The 19,042-nt window shown below is 46.2% G+C and overlaps 1 protein-coding gene and 1 long non-coding RNA gene across 3 annotated transcripts in view; one reads left to right on the top strand and one right to left on the bottom strand.

The window, feature by feature from the left end:
- Gpr156 (G protein-coupled receptor 156) overlaps nucleotides 1-19,042 on the top strand; it is a 55,231-nt gene that overhangs the window by 31,706 nt on the left and 4,483 nt on the right. Inside the window, exons 5-8 of one of the 2 annotated variants that reach the window (XM_027412701.2) lie at nucleotides 4,836-4,961; nucleotides 5,573-5,668; nucleotides 8,469-8,705; nucleotides 14,662-14,820. In XM_027412701.2, coding sequence (XP_027268502.1) covers nucleotides 4,836-4,961; nucleotides 5,573-5,668; nucleotides 8,469-8,705; nucleotides 14,662-14,820 — 618 coding nt within the window. The remainder of the gene's footprint in view (nucleotides 1-4,835; nucleotides 4,962-5,572; nucleotides 5,669-8,468; nucleotides 8,706-14,661; nucleotides 14,821-19,042) is intronic. The other variant, XM_027412702.2, reaches the window with a different exon arrangement.
- Nucleotides 4,182-10,783, bottom strand: LOC118238789. The gene is made up of 4 exons (XR_004769934.1): nucleotides 10,589-10,783; nucleotides 10,008-10,146; nucleotides 8,496-8,744; nucleotides 4,182-5,039 (listed from the first exon to the last, which is right to left on the bottom strand). It is a non-coding gene; the product is annotated as an uncharacterized LOC118238789 (long non-coding RNA).

Below are 19,042 nucleotides of genomic sequence, written 5' to 3'. Positions count from 1 at the left end.
CTGCCCATTGTTACATTGTTACATGATCCCTCGCTACCCATAGGACACCTCTGTTTTGCTTTCTGGCTTTGAAGATTAGCTTTCACTTTTCAGAGTTTCACATAAATGGAATCGTGGCTGGAGAGATAGCTCAGCAGTTAATGGAGTAGGGTTCCCAGGACCCAGGTTTGGCATGTGCACATACCTGCACACAGGTGCACCCATTTACATAATTTCAAACTAAAAATAAATCTTAAGAAAACAAATTTTAGACATCTTTATTTTATGTGTATGAGTGTTTTGCCTACACGTATGTGTATGCACCATGTGTGTGCCTGTGACCAAGAAGGAAAGAAGAGGGCATCAGATTCCCCTAGAACTGGAGTTACAGATGGCTGTGAGCCACCGTTTGTGTGCTGGGGAGCAAACCGGATCCTCTGCAAAAGCAGACAGTGCTCTTAACCACTGGGCCATCTCTCCAGCTCCTAAAAGCAATTGAAAAAAAAAGGTTATCCTTAGCCACATAGTGAGCACACATGAGACTCTATCTCAAAAATAAATAAATAAGGAAAAATACAGTTTGCTGCTGGTGACATAGTATAGTGGGAAGAATGCCTGCTGTGTAGAATACGGTGGGCACTCTCGTTTAGTCTGGTTTGTTTTAGTCATGTAATTATTTTGAATATAATTACTCGTCCATGCTGCTGTGTACATCAATAGTTTATCTGTTCATCCATTGGTGGAGTTTGGGTTGCTTCCATTTTGAGACTAATACCGATAAAGGTGGTGTGAACATTCGTGTACACATCTCTGCATAGATGCATGCTTCCATTTCTCTTTGCTAAAAACCCGAGAGCACAGTGGTTGGCTCATACGGTTAAGTGTGTATTTTAACTTTGTTTTGGTTTTGGTTTTTGAGGCAAGGTCTCACTGGGTAGCCCTGACTTGCCTGGAACTCACTATTGTTATCAGGTTGGCCTTGAATTCAAGAGATCTGCCTGCCTCTGCTTCCTGAGTACTGGAATTACAGAGGTATCCCCTGACATCCAGTGCTAACTTAGTCTCTGTGGATTATGCTTTGGATATTAAATATAAGAAATGCAACATTTTTTCTCCTGCATTTACTCCTAGAAACTTTAGTGTGTGTGTGTGTGTGTGTGTGTGTGTGTGTGTGTGTGTGTGTGTGTGTGTGTGTGTGTGTTGTGTGCATGCAAACATGTGTGACAGAATGGGTACACTTGCCACAGATTGTGGGTGGTCCTCTCCTTTCACCACTTGGGTCCTTGGGGTCAGCTCAGGTCATCAGGCTTGTTGGCAAGCAGTTTTACCTGCTGGACCATCTCACCAGCTCTCAAGCAAGTTTTAAATTGGTTTGCCAATCTGCACAAAAATCATGTTGGGATTATGACTAGAAATGTATTGAATCTAAGATCAAACTACTGAGAATTGATTCCTTAACAATGTTAGTTTTTCGCCCATGACTACTGTGCATTTCCCCACTTATTTAGGTTTTTATTAATTTATCTCAGCAGTGTTGTGTATTTCACATACTTTTTAGCCAGATTCATTACTCTTTAAATTGTTATACTTTGTATATTTAATTGTTTGTAAACTACACTTTTACACTGATTTTTGCTCATATGCAGACACAGAGGTGGTTGGTTTTTGGTGCTGATCTTGTATGTTTCAACCTTGCTAATTTACCTAATAGTTCTAGCAGCTTTGTTTTTTTAAGACAGTCCCACAATATAGTCCAGGTTGACCTGTGTAGTCTAGGTTGGCCTCAGATTTGTGGGGATCCTCCTGTCTCAGCTTCCAAAATGCCAGGAATATAGCTGTTCTAGGGCATGCAGATTTTCTAGCAACTTTTTAATAAACTCCATTAGATTCTCTGTGTTGATGTCATATCACCTGTGAATAAAGAGCTCTTTTCTAATAGAACTGGTCAAAAACAACAGTACAACTTTAAATTGGGGTGATGAGCAACATATCCCTCATTTATTGTTGTTTTATATAAATTTATGTCTTGACCACATGTATGTTTGTGCACCATGTGCATGCAGTGCCCAATGAGGCCAGAAGAGGGCATCAGATCCCCTGGAACTGCAGTTAGAGATGCTTGAAGGCACCATAGGGATGATGGGAACTGAACCTCAGCCGATGCTCTTAACAAATGAGCCCTCTTTCCCGCCCCCTTCAATTATTCTTGATTTATGGGGAAGGTGTTCAGCCCTTCCATGCTAAGAACAAATTGGGTGTGGTTGCCTATCCGGTAGTCCTAGCACTTGGGAAGCAGAGTCAGGAATTTGGTGAGTTTGAGACCAGCCAGAGCAAGACCCTGTCTCAACAGTTGTGAAACTGTGTTATACTCTTTGTATTTGGTAGAATTCCTCTTTGGCCAGGTGGTGGTGGCACACACCTTTAATCCCAGCACTCGGGAAGCAGAGGCAGGCGGATATCTGTGAGTTCGAGACCAGCCTGGTCTACAAGAGCTAGTTCCAGGACAGCCTCCAAAGCCACAGAGAAATCCTATCTTGAAAAAAAAATATTTTGTTTGGGGTTGTGCTTATACTTTTAGTAAATATTGTTTTGTAGTTTTCTTTTTCTATGGAAGATTTATTTACCTAGTTTGGGTATTGGAGTGGCTTGATCTGTTGGGCACTGGGGGCTGGCAGTGGGACCAGGATCTTGTCTCTGGTGCATGAGTTGGCTTGTTGGAGCCCATTCCTTATGATGGGATGCCTTGCTCAGCCTTAATGCAGGAGGGCAGGCTTGGTCCTGCCCCAACTTAATGTGCCAGACTTTGTCTACTCCCCATTGGAGGCCTTACCTGTTGGGAGGAGTGAATTGGGGGTGAGCTGAGAGGGAGGCAAAGGAGGCAAGAGGAAGGGTGAGAGGGAGAACTTTGCCTTGTAGTTTTCTTTTTCTATAGTACATTTGTTTATCTAGATTGGGTATAAGGGTAATCCTGACCTTGTAGAATGAGTTGGAAACTATTCCTTCCTCTTCAGCTTCTAGAGTGTTTTGTTTACGATAGTAATATTATTATGTACTTGTCACTGTCGTAGGATAACCACTATGCAACAGTCTACTTTCATTTCTTCTTATCCCAATCTTTGTGTTATTGCTTTCATTTTACATGTGCTATAAGCCCCACTCAGTTGTCATAATTTTTTATTAAACAATTATCTTTTAAAGGTATTTAGCAAAAATAAATCACATCTTTTCCTACGTAATTGACATTTCTAGCGCTCTTAATTTACTGCATACATTTGTTTGTTTGTTTGTTTTTTAAGACAAGGTCTCACTATGTATCCCTAATTGGCCTGCCAGTCAGAGAGATCCACCTGCCTCTGGCTCCCAAGTGCTGGAATGAAAGAAGTGTGAAACCACACTCAGCCTTATATCCCCATTTTCATTTGGTATCATTTCCCTTTGGTCTGAAGGATTAAGAACGTTCGGCCGTACAGTGCCGAACTCTTTCAGCTTCATAGGGATGAAAACATCTTTATTTTGAGTGTGTTTCCAAAAGACACGTAGCCATTTGCTTGTTGTGTGGTACTGGGGGTGGAGTTCAGAGCCTTGTGGTATTGGGGGTGGAGTTCAGAGCCTTGCTCCTACTTGTCAGTCTACCACTAGCTGTATCCCAGTCTTTGAATATTTCCTTTTGGTTTCTGTACTTAGATGAAGATGGCCCTCTCCCACTGTCTTCTCACTGGGCCTTATACTGTGAGGTCTGACACTGTCTTGATCTTTGCTTCTTGGTACAGAGCGTGTCTTTCCACTGATTGCTAGCAGTGGTTTCTCCTCTGAGCAATTTGATTAAGCAATGTTTATCTTGCTCTTGCGAACATTATAACTGTCTTGCTTCTTTCCGAGGGTGGTTGTCGAGAACTTGGATCTGCCACATTGTCACCCTGTACAAAACCCAACTCCAAAGGGATCAAGGACTTCAACATAAGACCAAATACCCTGAACTTGGTAGAAAAGAAAGTGGGACTAGGTTTGAACTCATTGGCACAGGAAAGGCCTTCTCAACAGGACAGTGATAGCACAAGCATTAGGACCAACAAGGGGACTTCATGAAGCTAAAAACTTCTGTACAGAAAAGACACCATCATTTGGACAAAGCAGAAGTCTACAGAATGCAAAATTCTACTAATTAGGTAGTAATCTAGAGTATATAAAGAACTAAAAAAATATCAAAACAGTCTTATATATCTTTTATTAAATTGTCATAATCAATTTAAGATTTATTGTCATAAAAAGAGCAGTCTCTTCATACTAGTGAATCTATAGGGAAAATACTAATAATGCCTCCATCTTTCAGTCCCATCTCTGAGTTATGGCAAAGTCTGGTAGTAGCTCTCCACATTTCTCATGTGCTCATAGAGATAAAAGTGAACTTCCTTTACAAGACCACTGGAAACCTTTGCCAGAAAAGTTAGGACATCAAAACATTAAACAAGCTGGGTGGTGGTGGCACACGCTTTTAATCCCAGCACTTGGGAGGCAGAGGCAGGCAGATTTCTGTGAGTCTGAGGCCAGAATGGTCTACAGAGTGAGTTCCAGGACATCCAGGCCACACAGAGAAACCCTATCTTCAAAAACTAAAACAAAACAAAAGTTAAACAAATGGAAAGGTTTAATGGTAACAATAACAATAACTGAATAGACTCTCAGGGAAGGCATTCAGTCTTGCAGTCCTCATCGGTGTTGTTGTTGATGGCTGCGTTTGACTCTCCAACAGAGCGCTGTCACTATAGCCCATAGCTCAGAGCACAGGGCACACTCTAGCACCCGTGTTAAATACAGCCAGCAAGAGAGGAGACATCTTGACCTTGACTCTTTTGCAGATTATCAAAGACCTGCAGTTGCTGGGTTTGGTGGCAGCCCTGGTGGTGGCTGATGTAATCCTGCTTGTGACGTGGGTGCTAACAGATCCCATCCAGTGTCTTCAGATCCTTGGTGTCAGCATGAAGGTGAGGGCCTCTCCCTAGGCAATCTAATTCCTGATTGAGCTGGCTTCTGTGACTGTTATTGTCTCATCAGCAGTTGTCCTGCAAAGAAGTAGGGAGCGGTGGCTGCCCTGAGCACCTTGTACCTTGTCTGCAGGCTGAGCTGCCACCTACAATGCTCCTTGTGCCCCCCAATCTTCTCGTGGGTGTCCTCCCAGATGTCAGAGATGGGGAATCTGCCTGACAGCTCTCTCTGCTTGCACAGAGACACTGATGAGAACTAGCTCTAGGGAGTTGCCTTCCCCTCCCTGTTGGGAGATAAAGGTGAAGTTTTGATTTTGTCATTGTAATCATTGGACTTCAGTTCAAATCACAGCCTGCATCAGCCGTGCCCCTGGGGGAAGGCTGCATAACCCAAGTATCCTTTCCAGATAGAGGGGTAAGGAGGGGCTAGCAATGCTGCCTAAGCACTCTGGTTTAGGTTCTAACAGAACCTAAATTTTTCTACATTTTTCCATACTGAGAGGGGACATTCTATGCTATGGAAGAATTCACACCCCAGGAAGTTCACAGAGCTCTGCTGTGTGGTCCCAGGAATTTGAATCCCTTGGTTGTGACCCTCGTGTCCCTCACAGGTGACAGGGAGAGATGTGTCCTGCTCTTTGACCAACACACACTTCTGTGCTTCGAGGTACTCTGATGTCTGGATTGCTCTGGTTTGGGGATGCAAGGTTGGTACCACATTTCCACAGGTTACAGTCTGTCTCCAACAAAGTAGATTTGGAAAGAGAATTCCAGGATTCATGAGATTTATTCATGGGTAGTGATGACGGGGAATGGTAAGCTCAGAGCCAACCTGGGCCCATGCATGGAAGTCCCAAAGCTGTGAACCTTTTATTTCTCCACTGTTTACATTTGGAGGGGTACTTTTACAGCTCCTCATGCGCCTTCATTCAGTCTACTGACAAATCATTGGGAATTCAGTTTCTTTGGTATAAATGGTTTGTTTTTCTCTTGTGAGGAGGGAGTTCTGGGGAAGGGATTTTTTTTTATTTGTTTGTTTAGGGTCTTCCTATGTACCCCTTATTGGCTGTATAAACCAGGCTGGCCTTGAACTCATAAAGTGAGCCATTGTATTTTTTTAAAGGAAGGAGTATTTTTTTAAAGGACGACTCCAGGAAGCAAACAGCTATCTCTCACTTGTATCCCAGAAATGGTTAGGAACCAAACCTCTGAATGCTACAGAATGGCACTGAACTCTGCCCTGGCCCCTTCCTAGCTGAACCCCAATGTCATGTAGCCTCTGGGAGCCATAGTCCCCTCAAGTAGGGACAGTGATGACAGCCCCTTTATAGCTGCTTGGAATTCACACACAAGAGTTTCCAGCCATCCCTGTCCTCCAGATTGTTCCATCTTACTATTCTTCTTTCTCTGGCGCTCGGCAGTTCTGAAGCACTTGGGCCTTCTCGGTTCTGGGATCCCTGAGCTTATCCTCCCCTCACCTCTCCACCCCGCACCCCACCTTTATACATTTCTCTCATTACTTTCTGGGCGTTCTCAAGGTACTCCTTTTCACTATAGAAGTGTTCTATAGGATATGGAGAACATCAGAAAACTGCCTGAACCAACCCCCTGTGGGACTCTGCCAGCAAGGAGCTCCGGAGGAGGGTTGAACCCAGCCCCCATGCTTGCTGACAAAAGGTAGATGACAATCAAGGATCAGATGTGACCCCCCCTCAAATAGTAACCACGGGTTCAGTGACTTTTACTCACACCTATTATCCTTTTTAGCAAGACTTTTAGTGAAATTAAACTTTTATCAAAATCATATTTTAACATTTCAGAATCACAGAGTTACTTTTTTCACCTTTGGTAAAAACTAACAGTGATGTAACTGTTGAGTGCTACTCAATGGTATCGGTTACCTAGGAGTCAGGCCCCATTGGCCCCTTACTGGTGTCCATCTACTCAGTGAAGATCCAACGGAAACTGGGTTTGACCCTGCAGCCCCATTTGGGACACTGGGTATCAGGAGCACCATTGCCATGCTGATTCCTTCCCTTCTAGTATAGCCAAAGCTTCCAAAGCCACCCCTAGAGCCATGCCTGTAAGTGGAGTTGGCCAGGTCATGTGACCTCAGAGTCAACAAGACATCTGGCCTGACTTTCCTTATTCTCCCGAATCCTCTTGACTCTTGGCCTCACCTCATACCCAATGGCATCTACACATTCCAGTTACAAACAGTGCATGGCTGGCTCTCCTCTCCTCTCCCTACCAGCCAAGCTCTTGACTTTGTGCTACACAGTCCAATTATGAACAGGGCATGGCTGGCTCTCCTCTCCTCTCCTTACCAGCCCTCGACTCTGCTCTTTTTGCCCTCCTGTTGTTATTGCTGTTGTTGTTTTGAGTCACAGTCTCACCGTGTGGCCCAAACTGGCCTCACAGCAATCCTCCTGTCTCAGCCTCACCAGTGCTGGGATGCCTGGTCACCTATGATTCCTGGCGCGAATATCCTTGGTAGCAATGGTTTGTAACACAGTACTGTTGTTACAGGTCGGAAAAGACTAGTGTGTGCAGAAAACCTACACTGAATGCTGCCTATGAAAGCTTTGCCGTCTGGATGTGTGTAGCTGTCTCTGGGGAAAGTAGCGCTGTCAGGGGCCATGCCATTTTCTCCCTCGTACAAGTGAGAACCGGGAGGACAGGTTTATGTTTGTGAAGACAGGGAAAGAGCTGAGTTCCTTGTGGTAGAGGCGGCAATGGCATAAGCAGTTCAGACATAGCGCCTGCTGCCTGTGCCTGTGCCTGTGCCTCCACTCATTCTTGCTGGGGTCCCAGCCTGCCTTTGTTCTCCTCTTTTTCCATCTTTCATCTCCCAAGAACCCCCACTGCACAGAGCCACCGGCAGCCTATGGAGTTCCTTTGTGTGGAACAGAAAACAGTCTTCTTCCAGGCAGATGCAGTCTTGCAGGTGCAGAGCCTGACAAGCAGATGGTGCCTTTGAGCTCCCTGGGAAAACAAATAATAACCCTCTCCCTCTGGCACTGCCCTACTACTGTAGCACAGGGCTGGAAAAGCGGACCACAGGTCCCTTTCGGTTCCCATGTGCCACTCAGCCTCATTCACTGCCAAGCCACAATGGGCATGTAGCACCCCCCCCCACACACACACACACACCAGCAGGAGCTGGCTTGCCTGCCTTCCAAGTGCCCACTGCCCCGTCTGTGGAACTCCTATTCACCTACATATGGCTCTGTGCCTTCTCCCAGAAGGATGTTGTATTATCCCATGACTTGCTTGTCAGCCTCTGATAAACTCATTCTCAGTGAAGGACAGGAAGTGTCCATCAAAACCCATAGCTATGAGGACTTATCTCCTAGTTTTCTTGTGTGGTATCTTAGTGGAAGCTCACAGCAAATCTTTAGGCAGATATTATTAGCCTGGCATTACCAATGAAGACACTGTCCCCAGCCCTGCTGCTCTGACCTGTGGTCCCCTTCTCTGTGCCTCTGGTCCCTGCTCCTCCTGCAGGGGCTGCTGCTGCTGTATGGTGCTTACCTGGCTGGCCTGACCAACCATGTCAGCTCTCCTCCGGTGAACCAGTCCTTGACCATCATGGTCGGAGTCACCCTCCTGCTACTCAGCGCTGGGCTAATTTTCGTGCTCACCAGATACTTGCACTCCTGGTCCAATCTAGTCTTTGGATTCACATCTGGAGGGATCTTCGTTTGCACAACCACCATAAACTGCTGCGTATTCCTTCCCCAGGTATGCTGGGAGTGCTCTGTGGGGGTCATTCTATTTTCCCTGCAAATACAGTAGTCAGAAGAAGGGCTAGGGGCCCCTTTGTATCTCCTCAGTGCTTAGGAGAAGACAGCTCTGTTCTCCAGTCAGGCCAAAGAGGGCTACCAGTGGCAGGGGCTGTTCCTTGAGATGGCCTCACCCCTGCTTCCCACAGCTCCCAATCTGCTCTGCAACTTACTGTGTAGCCCAGGCTAACCTCAAAGAGAAAACTTTTTTTTCTTTCTAATTTGGGATTTGGGATTGCAAGTTCATAGAGAAATTTCTACCTAGAACTTGTAGAAGTGAAATGGTTTTCCAAGCCAGGTGTGGTGGTGTACCCCTGTAACCTCAGCACCCGGGAGATGGAGGCAGGAGAGTCAGGCCATCCTTAACTACACAGTGGGCTTTTCCTTCTTTATTGGGGGGGGGGAACTCTGAGTCTTCTCTATAATCTGGAGAGATTAGCCTGGCGGTGGTGTTGCATGCCTTTGATCCCAGAGCTCAGGAGGCAGAGGCAGGAGGATCTCTATGAGTTTGAGACCAGCCTGGTCTACTGAGCAAGTAAGTTCCAGGACAACCAGTGCTACACAGAGAAACTCTGTCGTGAAACACACACACACACACACACAAAGAGAGAGATTAAAATGTATTTCCTTTTATGGAGGTTAAGAATAAAATCAAATAAAGGATGGTAGAAGCAGAAAAAAAAAAAACCCATCCTGCAAGGAGAGGAGAGGTGGAGAAATACTTAAACCCAGGAGGAAAGCTCTGGTAATGGTTTTCCGAGCTGATGGGCTGCAGGGCCTCATCCATCATATTAATGGTCTAGCCACTGGATGCTTTCTTTTTCCCTCCGGCTCTCCTTGTCTTCACCCTGAGGCAACCCCGACCCCTTCTGAATCCCACTGTTGACTGTCAAGGTTACAGTCAACTTTGAGCCTCCCCAGCATGACAACATAGGCACTTCAGTCTCCTTCCTGCTCAATAATTCTCAACAAAGCATTCATGGGGAGGGGGGTGGTTCATGAGCACCTAAGACTTGGTGCAGCTTTTGTGCCACAAGCTGGAGGGACTTTGCAGTATCTAAACATTGTAAGAACTGTTTTAGAGACAGGGTTTCTCTGTGTAGCCCTGGCTGTCCTGGAACTCTCTCTGTAGATCAGGCTGGTCTCAATCCCACAGAGATCCACCTGCCTCTGCCTCCTGAGTGCTGGGATTAAAGGCGTGTGCCCCACCACCTGGCAAAAGGATTAAGGAAAACCCACAGGTGCAAAAGAGAACACATACCTGAAGGCTTGGTGACAATGCCTTCTTCTACAGTAGAAAGTGGTCCAAGATACTTATTTTGCTTGGTCAACAAGATTCCAAGGACATTGTCTCTTTTCAACAAAAGCAAACCACCAAGTCAGGAATCTAGTCTCAGATACTGAAATATTGAATGAGGACAAAAATGATGCTAAATTGAAATGAAGCATTGAATAGGCAATTTAGACACTGCAAAATATTGAGCTAACAAACTAAGGAAGCAAAAGACAGATAACTATAAAAGATTAAATAAAAATATAAAGAATAGGTGTAGGGGCAGAATTCATAGTGAATAGTGGAAAGAGGGAGAAAGGGAGAGGAGGAGGAGCAAGGAGGCGGAAAGGAAGAGGGAGAGAGACAGAAGAAGGGAGGGGGGAGGAGGGGGAGGGAGGGAGGGAGAGGGAGGGAGGGAGGGAGGGAGGGAGGGAGGGAGGGTGGGCACTAGCCACAAAGGAACTACCTAGGGAAAGGCTTTATGGTTTGTGCCACACCCCTCTGAAAATGGAGGGATCCACAAGCTCCCTGCATGGTCCTAGTTTTGTGTTTCTGCTCTGCACTCTCACCCTTGCGTTCTCAGCCTCAGCCGCAGGATTTCTGCTTCCTCTGGCGTTTGAATCCTCTACAACTGTGATGAGCACATTAACTCCTGTCTCCCAGAATTTACCTACAGTTGCCAACTGTGCCGGAGTGCGGAGTGCGAATTGGGAGGAGACTGCTATTGAGTCCCGGAATGTGGTGGGTGGGCGACCTGTCCCTCCCCTGCCTCACCCTTTTTCCGTTTTCTTGGCCTTCCCCTCTCTCTCTCTCTCTCTCTCTCTCTCTCTCTCTCTCTCTCTCTCTCTTCTCTCTCTCTCTCTCTCTCTCTCTCTCCTCTCCTCCCTCCCTCCCTCCCTCCTCTCCCCTCCCCCTCCCTCCTCCCTCCTCCCTCCCTCCTCTCTCTCTCTCTCTCTCTCTCTCTCTCTCTCTCTCTCTCTCTCCTCTTGAACTGACCGTGATAAGAGACTAAACTGCATTTTATAGTATTTTAGTTTCAGGGGCTAAGTCGTTTTTCATCAGAGAGAAATGACCGAGGTCTGTTCCTAAAATTGATTTCTCCTCTGAGCTCAAAGATATTTGGTAGAAGCCAAATATCCCTGTGAGACTCGCGCTGTGTCCCCTGGGCCGTGAGACAGCCGAGCACATTATGGAAGGTGTCCTAGGGGAGCTAGGAGAGAATCGGGTACGGGTGATGGCTGCAAGGAGGTGAGTCCTGGGCTAGCCAGAGCCTTCAGAGCTGCTGTGACCCGGAAGGGTCTCTAGGCGGCGCTGGAGAGCAGGGTAAAGGGACTGTAGGCAAGGGAACCAAGAAGCTTGTACACAGCCACCAGGAAATGCCTTGGGTATATCTGATGCCAAGCGCTGAGGTCATCGCAAGCCTCCAGCCAGCCCCTGCTTTTGTGACCTGAGTATGACCCATCCCCCACCCTTCCATTCCATTCCGAAAGGCAAAATTCCGAGGACATTTTCTCTTTCAGCCCTGCGTTCATGACACACTTAGGACTTGTCCCCTTTACGTCACGCCCACAAGACTGGAGAACTATAAGAAAAGCATCCTTATTTATTCTGGTGTCCTCTAGTCACATCTTAGCTGGTAGGGACAGGCAGTGACGCACAGGGTCCTTCACCTCTTTAAGTCTGAGTGAAGCAGATATAAGAGGAATTAAAATGTGTGTGCCGAAGGCTTTGGAAGCTGCCCCAGACTTTCCTAGAGTTTGCAGCGCCTTCACAACAAATGGGCGTTGGAGGTCAGTCTTGAGACAAATACAACAAGGAGACAGAGAGAAATAAGACAAAAAATGAGAATGAACTCCCAAGAGTGGGAAGAACTCCAAAGAAGGAAAAGCCAGATTTTACTCTTTTCACTTTATTACATTTAAAAGTACTTTCATTTGTGTGTATGCATGTGCATATGTGTATACATGTACACCAGGGTGCACGGATGGAGGTCAGATGACAACTTGCAGGAGGAATTGGTTCTATCCTTTCACTATAGAGGTTCCTAGGATTGAATTCAGGTCACCAGGCTTAGTGGCAAGCACCCTTACCCAATTGTGCCATCTTGTCAGCCCACTCCTGGCTATTTTTAAGTTAATTTTATTTTTATTATTTTTTATGTGTATGATGTTTTGCCTGCATGAATGTCATTGCACTGTGTGCATTCTTGGTGCCCACAGAGGCCAAAAGAATGTACCAGATCCCCTGGAACTGGAGTTACAGACAATTGTAAGCCAGCATGCGGTTGCTGAGAATCAAACTGGGTTCATCTAGACTGCTGAGTCCTATCTCCAGCCTCTCTGCTATTCTTGAAACAGAAATAAGGTGAGAAGTCAGAGGCTAGAGAAGCAACTCCGTGGCTTCTAGAAACACAGTGTGGCCTGATGCCACATGGATTCCCACTGGTATTGGTTTCCTGGGGCTGCTATAATACTTGTCAATGGCTTTAAACCAAACAAACATGTTGTCTTTGTCTTCGTCAAGATTTTTATTGCTGTGAAAAGACGCCATGACCACAGCAACTCTTATAAAGAAAACATTTAATTGGGGTGGCTCCCTTACACTTTCAGAGGTTCCATTCATTATCATCATTATGGTGAGTATGGCAGTGTGCAGGCGGACATGGTGCTGGAGCTGAGAGTTCTACATCTTGACTCAGAGGCAATAGGAAGTTGACTGGCTGACATACTGAGTGAAGCTTGAGAAAAGAGTTCTCAAAGCCTGCTCCTCGCCTCCCCCCCCCACACACACACACAAGGCCATACTTCCTAATAGTGCCACTCCCTTTGGGGCCATTTTCTTTCAAACCACAGTCTCGCCGTTCTGTAGAGCAGATGTCTGCAATGGGTCTTATTTGACTGGAACCAAATACCCGTAGATCTGCATTTATTCTTCTTCAGATAAGGAGAGAATCCATTTCTTGGATTTTCCAGCTTCTAGAAGCCCCCCTGCCTTCTTTAGTTCTTGCTTCTCCCTCCCCTTTCTGACCCAGCAGAGGGGCACCTTCATGGCCATCCCTCCCCTCTCTCTTTACACTGTCGTCTTCTCTGGCTCTCCTCCTCTCTGATATGAACTCTTGTAATGACAACGTGCCTACCTGAATAATCCAGAATAACCCTTCCATCACCAAACCTTAACATCACCATCACAAATTTCCATTTGCCGACTGATGGCGTTGGTGTACACCTTTAATCACAGGACTCGGGAAGCAGAGGCAGACAGATCTCTGTGAGTTCAAGGACAGTCTGGTCTTCAGGGCAAATTCCAGGACAGGCTCCAAAGTTACAGAGAAACCCTGTCTTGAAAAACAAACAAAACAAAACAACAACAACAAAAAGAAGGCAGGCAGTGGTAGCATGTGCCTTTAATCCCAGCACTTGGGAGTCAGAGGCAGGCGGATTACTGCGAGTTCAAGGCCAGCCTGGTCTACAAAATTCGTTCTAGGACAGCCTCCAAAGCTACAGAGAAACCCTGTCTCGAAAAAAAAAAATCCCTTTGCCATCTTAGATAACAGTTAACCAGTTCCAAGGAATCAGAGACAAGAGATGTGAGGAGCTATAACATACCCTATAGCATCCGTATCACCCAGAGGCCAGAAACAAAAATTTATAGGTCCTTTGGAGGAAGCACCTTGATCCTTGAGGCTCCATCATGGATATTTCAGAAAATACAAAGAGTCACGTCTTGAGGACCAGGACCTTCAGAAAGAAGGAACTAAAAGGGAATGGAGGGCTTTGGTCAAAGGGTGCCTTGGCTCCACCGGTTTAGGGAGATGAACCCAAGGGTAAACATGGCCTTATGCCTATGTTGAGCCAGTCCTTGACAGCCATGTGGATATGACTCCAGCAGACTCCTATCTAAGAATGTTCTAGGTCACTTCTGTTACTATAAAAGTTGGTCAGCCCATGCCTCTACCAGTTGCTCCCGGAGGAGAGTTTTGGGACTCCCAGAATTCTGTCTCTTCATCAGTTACATGAGAATCCAAGATGTGATAGTTCTGATTTTAGCTGTCAAAAGTGATGTGCGACCTTGGAAAAGTCACACTCCTACTCCCTTTCCCTGTTGGAAAATACAGCCATGTGTCAGACATGATATTCTGTTGTTTTTATTGAGATCCATTGGTTTTTATTTGCTCTTTGGTCATTAATTTGGGTTAGAAAGCCTCCAACTGGGCTCTCAATAGCTGGAAACACATTGCTCCTCAGCAACTGAAAGATGATAAGGAATAACTACATACAACTAGAAATAGCTTCATACACACGTTCTTGTTTAGACAGCTCCCAACCAAGAGCTTTAGAACACTGCTCGAGACATGTCTTTGCACTGGTTTCCTGTGATGCTTTGACAGCAGAGAGGCTGTTCTGTATCATGTTCTGTCTGATTCTCAAGCATTTTTAAAGCACGAAACCTTAGCATCCTCCATGTTTTCTGTCATTACTGTCTATGAACACTGCAGAGCAAATGGCAGTGTGAGGAGTAAATAGCTTGTGCTTATGTGTATTGGTAACAGTGTCCCTCGTTCCTTGGTATTTATGAGAAAGAGCAAGGGAAGCATTTCTGGGTGTGTAATTAAATAAATAACATGTGTTCTTTTGATTAACAGCTGAAGCAATGGAAGGCATTTGAAGGAGAAAACCAAACAGTCAGAAGGATGGCCAAATATTTCAGCACCCCTAGCAAAAGCTTCCATAGCCAATTTGATGAGGACCAGAGCTGCCACTTGAGGGACGAGAAGAGCTGCATGGAGAGGCTCCTCACAGAAGTAAGCCCCACCTTGCCCAGGAGGTTCCCTGTGAGGAACGCCAGCCATGTGGGAGCAACCCTGCATGCCCTCATGGTCCCGCACGCCCTCAGGGCCCTTCATGTTCTCATGGTCCATGCATGTTTTCATGGCCCCACATGTTCTCATCGCCAACATCCTCTGTCCCAGTTGTTCTTCTAGTTTCCCCAACAGCAAGCAAAACCTCACCATCACCCCAGTGACCCTCGTCCATCTCTCTCATGTAACAGATAGGTGTAGACTGAGTCATTGTGCTACGAGTTGATGAACAGGACAAACTTGGTTCTTATGGAGTCCACAGTCAAGTGGAACAAATGGATATTGGTTAAGTAAACATTTAATCATAAACTGTGATAGGAAAGCCTGGAGATGAAGTGCAGCCGATAGAATGCTTATCTAGCTCACACAAAGGCCGGGCTTTCATCCCATGTCTACTAAACGGGGTGTGGTGGCATCTGCCTATAGTTCCAGCACTCAGGGAGTGAAGGCAAGAGAATCAGAAGTTCAAGGTCATCCTCAGATTACATAGGGAGTTCAAGGTCAGTCTGGGCTACATCATACTCTAGCTCCAGAACCAAAAAAGAAAAATTTGAAATTGTGATGATAATCCTGAAAGAAGCAAGGTGATAAATGAGAATAATGGGTTGTGGAAGGAGGAAAAGGAACCCAGAAGAATAGTCAGAAAAGACTCTGAATGAAGACTAATAGTAGAGAATCATTGGCCAGGGGAAGATTTAAAAAAATAAATCCATGCAGAGGGAACAGCATTGGAAAGAGCCTGAGCTCTAGGAGATATTAGGACCCCTGTGAACACTCTTTACAGTCATGCCATTGTGTCCAGGACCTGATGGGGCCTCTCTGTGACACCTCAGCCTTCTCAGTGCCCAGCATTCTCAGATGTGTCTACAGGTGTCAGTGGCAATGAACGAGGGTCTCTGGATGTCACCAAAGCATCAAGGCACCTTGGGTGCCCCAGCCTTTCTTTATTCTGTACTTGAACCACAATTGGCCCCTCTCCCAGACAAGCATAATGTGGGCTTGAAAAACCCAAGGACTGTGCTCCATAAGAAGGCAGCACAGGGCCCAGGTGAATGAATTAGTAAGTATTTTGACACAAATTAAATCAAATCACATATATGTGCGCGTGCGCGTGCGCGCACACACACACACATATACACACAAAGCATTCCTGAGTTTGTGCTATTAGAGAAACCAAACTTGTTTTTGGTACAGGGACTGTGTCCTGAACATGAACAACCCTATGAGAGGACAGTATGGGAAGGACCTTAGTTAGACACACCCTGATGAAGGGCCAAGCCTGGCCGGCACCTCTGGGCCCTGCTTCTCTGGCCTCCCACAATATATCCTCCTCTCGGGGTCTTTTTTATCCATCAAAGAAACCTCCCCCTTTCTTTACTATTTATTAAACATCCTGGACATTATTTCACAGCCAGATTTCTCTCCACCTGCCAGGGCCTGCCCCTGGTGTTCTGTAAAGTCTTTAAAGAAACATTTTCCCCTGATAAACCGAGGGCCTGAAACTTGGCTACCAGCAGGATGGTTTCCTTTTACAATCAACCAACACTAGAACAACCAAATGGACTGGAACGGACTCTTTAGCCTTATGGTAATTTCTTGAGCAGCTTATTGTACTTCTGCCATGCTATCCTGTTTCCCACGCAGTGGCTGAATGTGCTCTTTCCAAAAGAAACCTTGAGTCTGCCGGGCAAGAGCCCTTAGCAAGCTCAAGTACATAAGTAGCAAAAAAAAAAAAAAAAGAAAAAGAAAAAAAAAAAAGCTGCCTCTGCTACAGTGTCTATGCTTCAGCATCTTCTGTAGAACAGGCCTGAGAGCCAGCAGCCAGTCCTGGAGACCTGGAGGCCAGGATGGTTTGCTCTGCGTCCTGGGTGCCAGCCCTGCCCCTTCCATACATGGGACTGGCTGAGCTCACTGGACCTGCTTTGCAGTTCCCACCATCTGACAGCCCAGCTTCTCATTTGTGTCTTGTGCTTTTAATTGTTTTCCCTTTTGAGATAGTGTCTATGTAACCCAGGTTGACATCAAACTGTGATCCTTCTGCCTCAGGTCCCCAGTGTACATGAGAGCAGTGGACAGACTGTCCCCTATGCTGACGACCCTCCCTTTTCTTCCGGGTACTAGAGAAGGAGATGTGGGCTCCTAGGGCCTGTGCCCTCTTCCGTATACCTTTGACATTTTGCTTCCTGCCATGGACCAAAATAATGATTTAGAAATGAACTTAAAAGCTGCTGCCACAGGAGGTCAGATTTTGGACTCACTGTGGCAGGACCTCACACCGTGCCTCTAATTAACACAGAGCCATGGTGAAAACGGAGATTTGCTTCCTTTTGTGGAAGAAGGGAAATTGACTGTTTACATTGATGTTTCTAAATCTGTAGTCAGCCAGCTTCAGACATTTGGTTAGCTTGGAGGAGGGCCTTCTTCCCATCTGGAGGCTCATAGGAGTTTCCAATACTCAAAGCCATTTGTAGACAAGGCACAAAGAAACAGAAGTCCTGTTTTTACCCTTAGAGTGTGGTCATCAGCTATGGCTTCTTCCTGCCTGCTAAGGCTGGCATGAGAACATGTGGGGTGGGTTTCAGGAATGGGGTGCTAGGGGAGGAAGAAAGGGATCAAGTCCCTACTGAGCAGCCACCATGGTTACCTTGTGAGGGTCTTAGAGTCATCTGACACCTCCCATATAGCACAAGGAGCCCTGTCACTCATAGGCTTCTTCTAGCTGGTCTCCACTCACCAACCACAGCCTGACCTACCAATCTTCAGAAGCGGGAGGGAGACCTGGCAGGTGAGAACTTCCCTGAAAGTCCCTTCCACCTGCTTCCCCAGTCTCTCACTGGGCTTGGTGCCTCTTCTGGTGGTGAGAAATCTGACCAAACCATCAGGAAACCAGGAGAGCCAGCACTACTAGATGCCACCTCCTAGATGCCCAGGGAGAGGGGGCTTACAGGGCCACTGTGAGCTTATTGGAATATCCCAGCTATCCCAGCTATCCCATTGCCCAGTGGGCAATGACCACTGCCCCCTTAAGTGGTCATTGCTGACCAAGCGTGGTGGTATAAACCCCTAATCTTAATGCTTGGTACACAAAGCAAAGGGATTGCCATCTGAGGCCAGCTTGGGCTACACAGTGAGTTTTAGGCTGGCTGAGATACCCTGTGTCAAAACCCAAAAGAATCACTTCTGGACAACTTTTCCATGTAATTTGATAGGCAAGCCTAGGCTCTGTCCAGGGGCAGGCTGGGTTGTCTATTTTTGTAAGACAGAGTCCATTCTTTTGTTTCCAGGACATGATAAAGGGATGTTCCAGCACTGGTCCTTGGCTCCTGAAAAGGAAGGCAGCCACAAGGGCAGCCCTGTGTTATCCAGACAGATCTTGCTGGAACCCAATACTTGCCATACTCTCTTCCCCACACTTCATCCACCCAGACCATCCATTCTTTGTGAGACCCTTCACTGCCCCTCTGCCTTGAGCATATAACCCTCCAAAGGAGAACACGCAGCCTGAGCTAGGCGGCTCACTGCTAAACTCCACAAAGGCAAGAGTGTGGGCATGCCCAGACACCCCAGCAGCTCACACCCATATCTACTTCCTGCCTCACAACTTGCAGTTAGGACAGGCACACTTCTGCAGCTGTCACCTGCCTGCCCTCTGGGGCACAGCCTGTTTATTCACTAACATCTGCACAGGAGGACAGTATCTTGATGGCAGAACTGCCCTACCCTCCTTCATCTTCTGGGCTGCACTCTAGAGAGCTACTAAGTCAAGTAAGTCCCACCTCCAAGCACAATAATCCTTTATGGGCCTCACTGTGATATTTCTGGGCATGCAAACAGTATGCATTGCTCATGGCTGTCCATACCCTCTCCTCCATCCCACTTATCTTCCCATCCCACCCCCATTTCCTTCTCAGTTCCTAATAGCCCATTTTCTAATTTAAGGTCATTGTTGTTTGTGTATCTACACATGAGAAAAAAAAATGAAGTATTTGACTGGGTCTGGCTTATTTCATTTAACATGATGCCCTAAAATTCCACCCATTTTTCTGCAAATCACAGGATTTCATTCTTCATAGTTGAATAATACTCTATTGATATATATTGTATTTTCTTTATTAAATCTTCTGTTGGTGGGCACCTCAGCTAGTTAAATCTTTTGTGCTATACA

The sequence above is a fragment of the Cricetulus griseus genome, chromosome 4 (assembly GCF_003668045.3).
Source record: "Cricetulus griseus strain 17A/GY chromosome 4, alternate assembly CriGri-PICRH-1.0, whole genome shotgun sequence".
Taxonomy (NCBI): Eukaryota; Metazoa; Chordata; class Mammalia; order Rodentia; family Cricetidae; genus Cricetulus; species Cricetulus griseus.
Note: the sequence above shows the minus strand (reverse complement) of the source record. Positions and strands in the feature narration are given on the sequence as shown.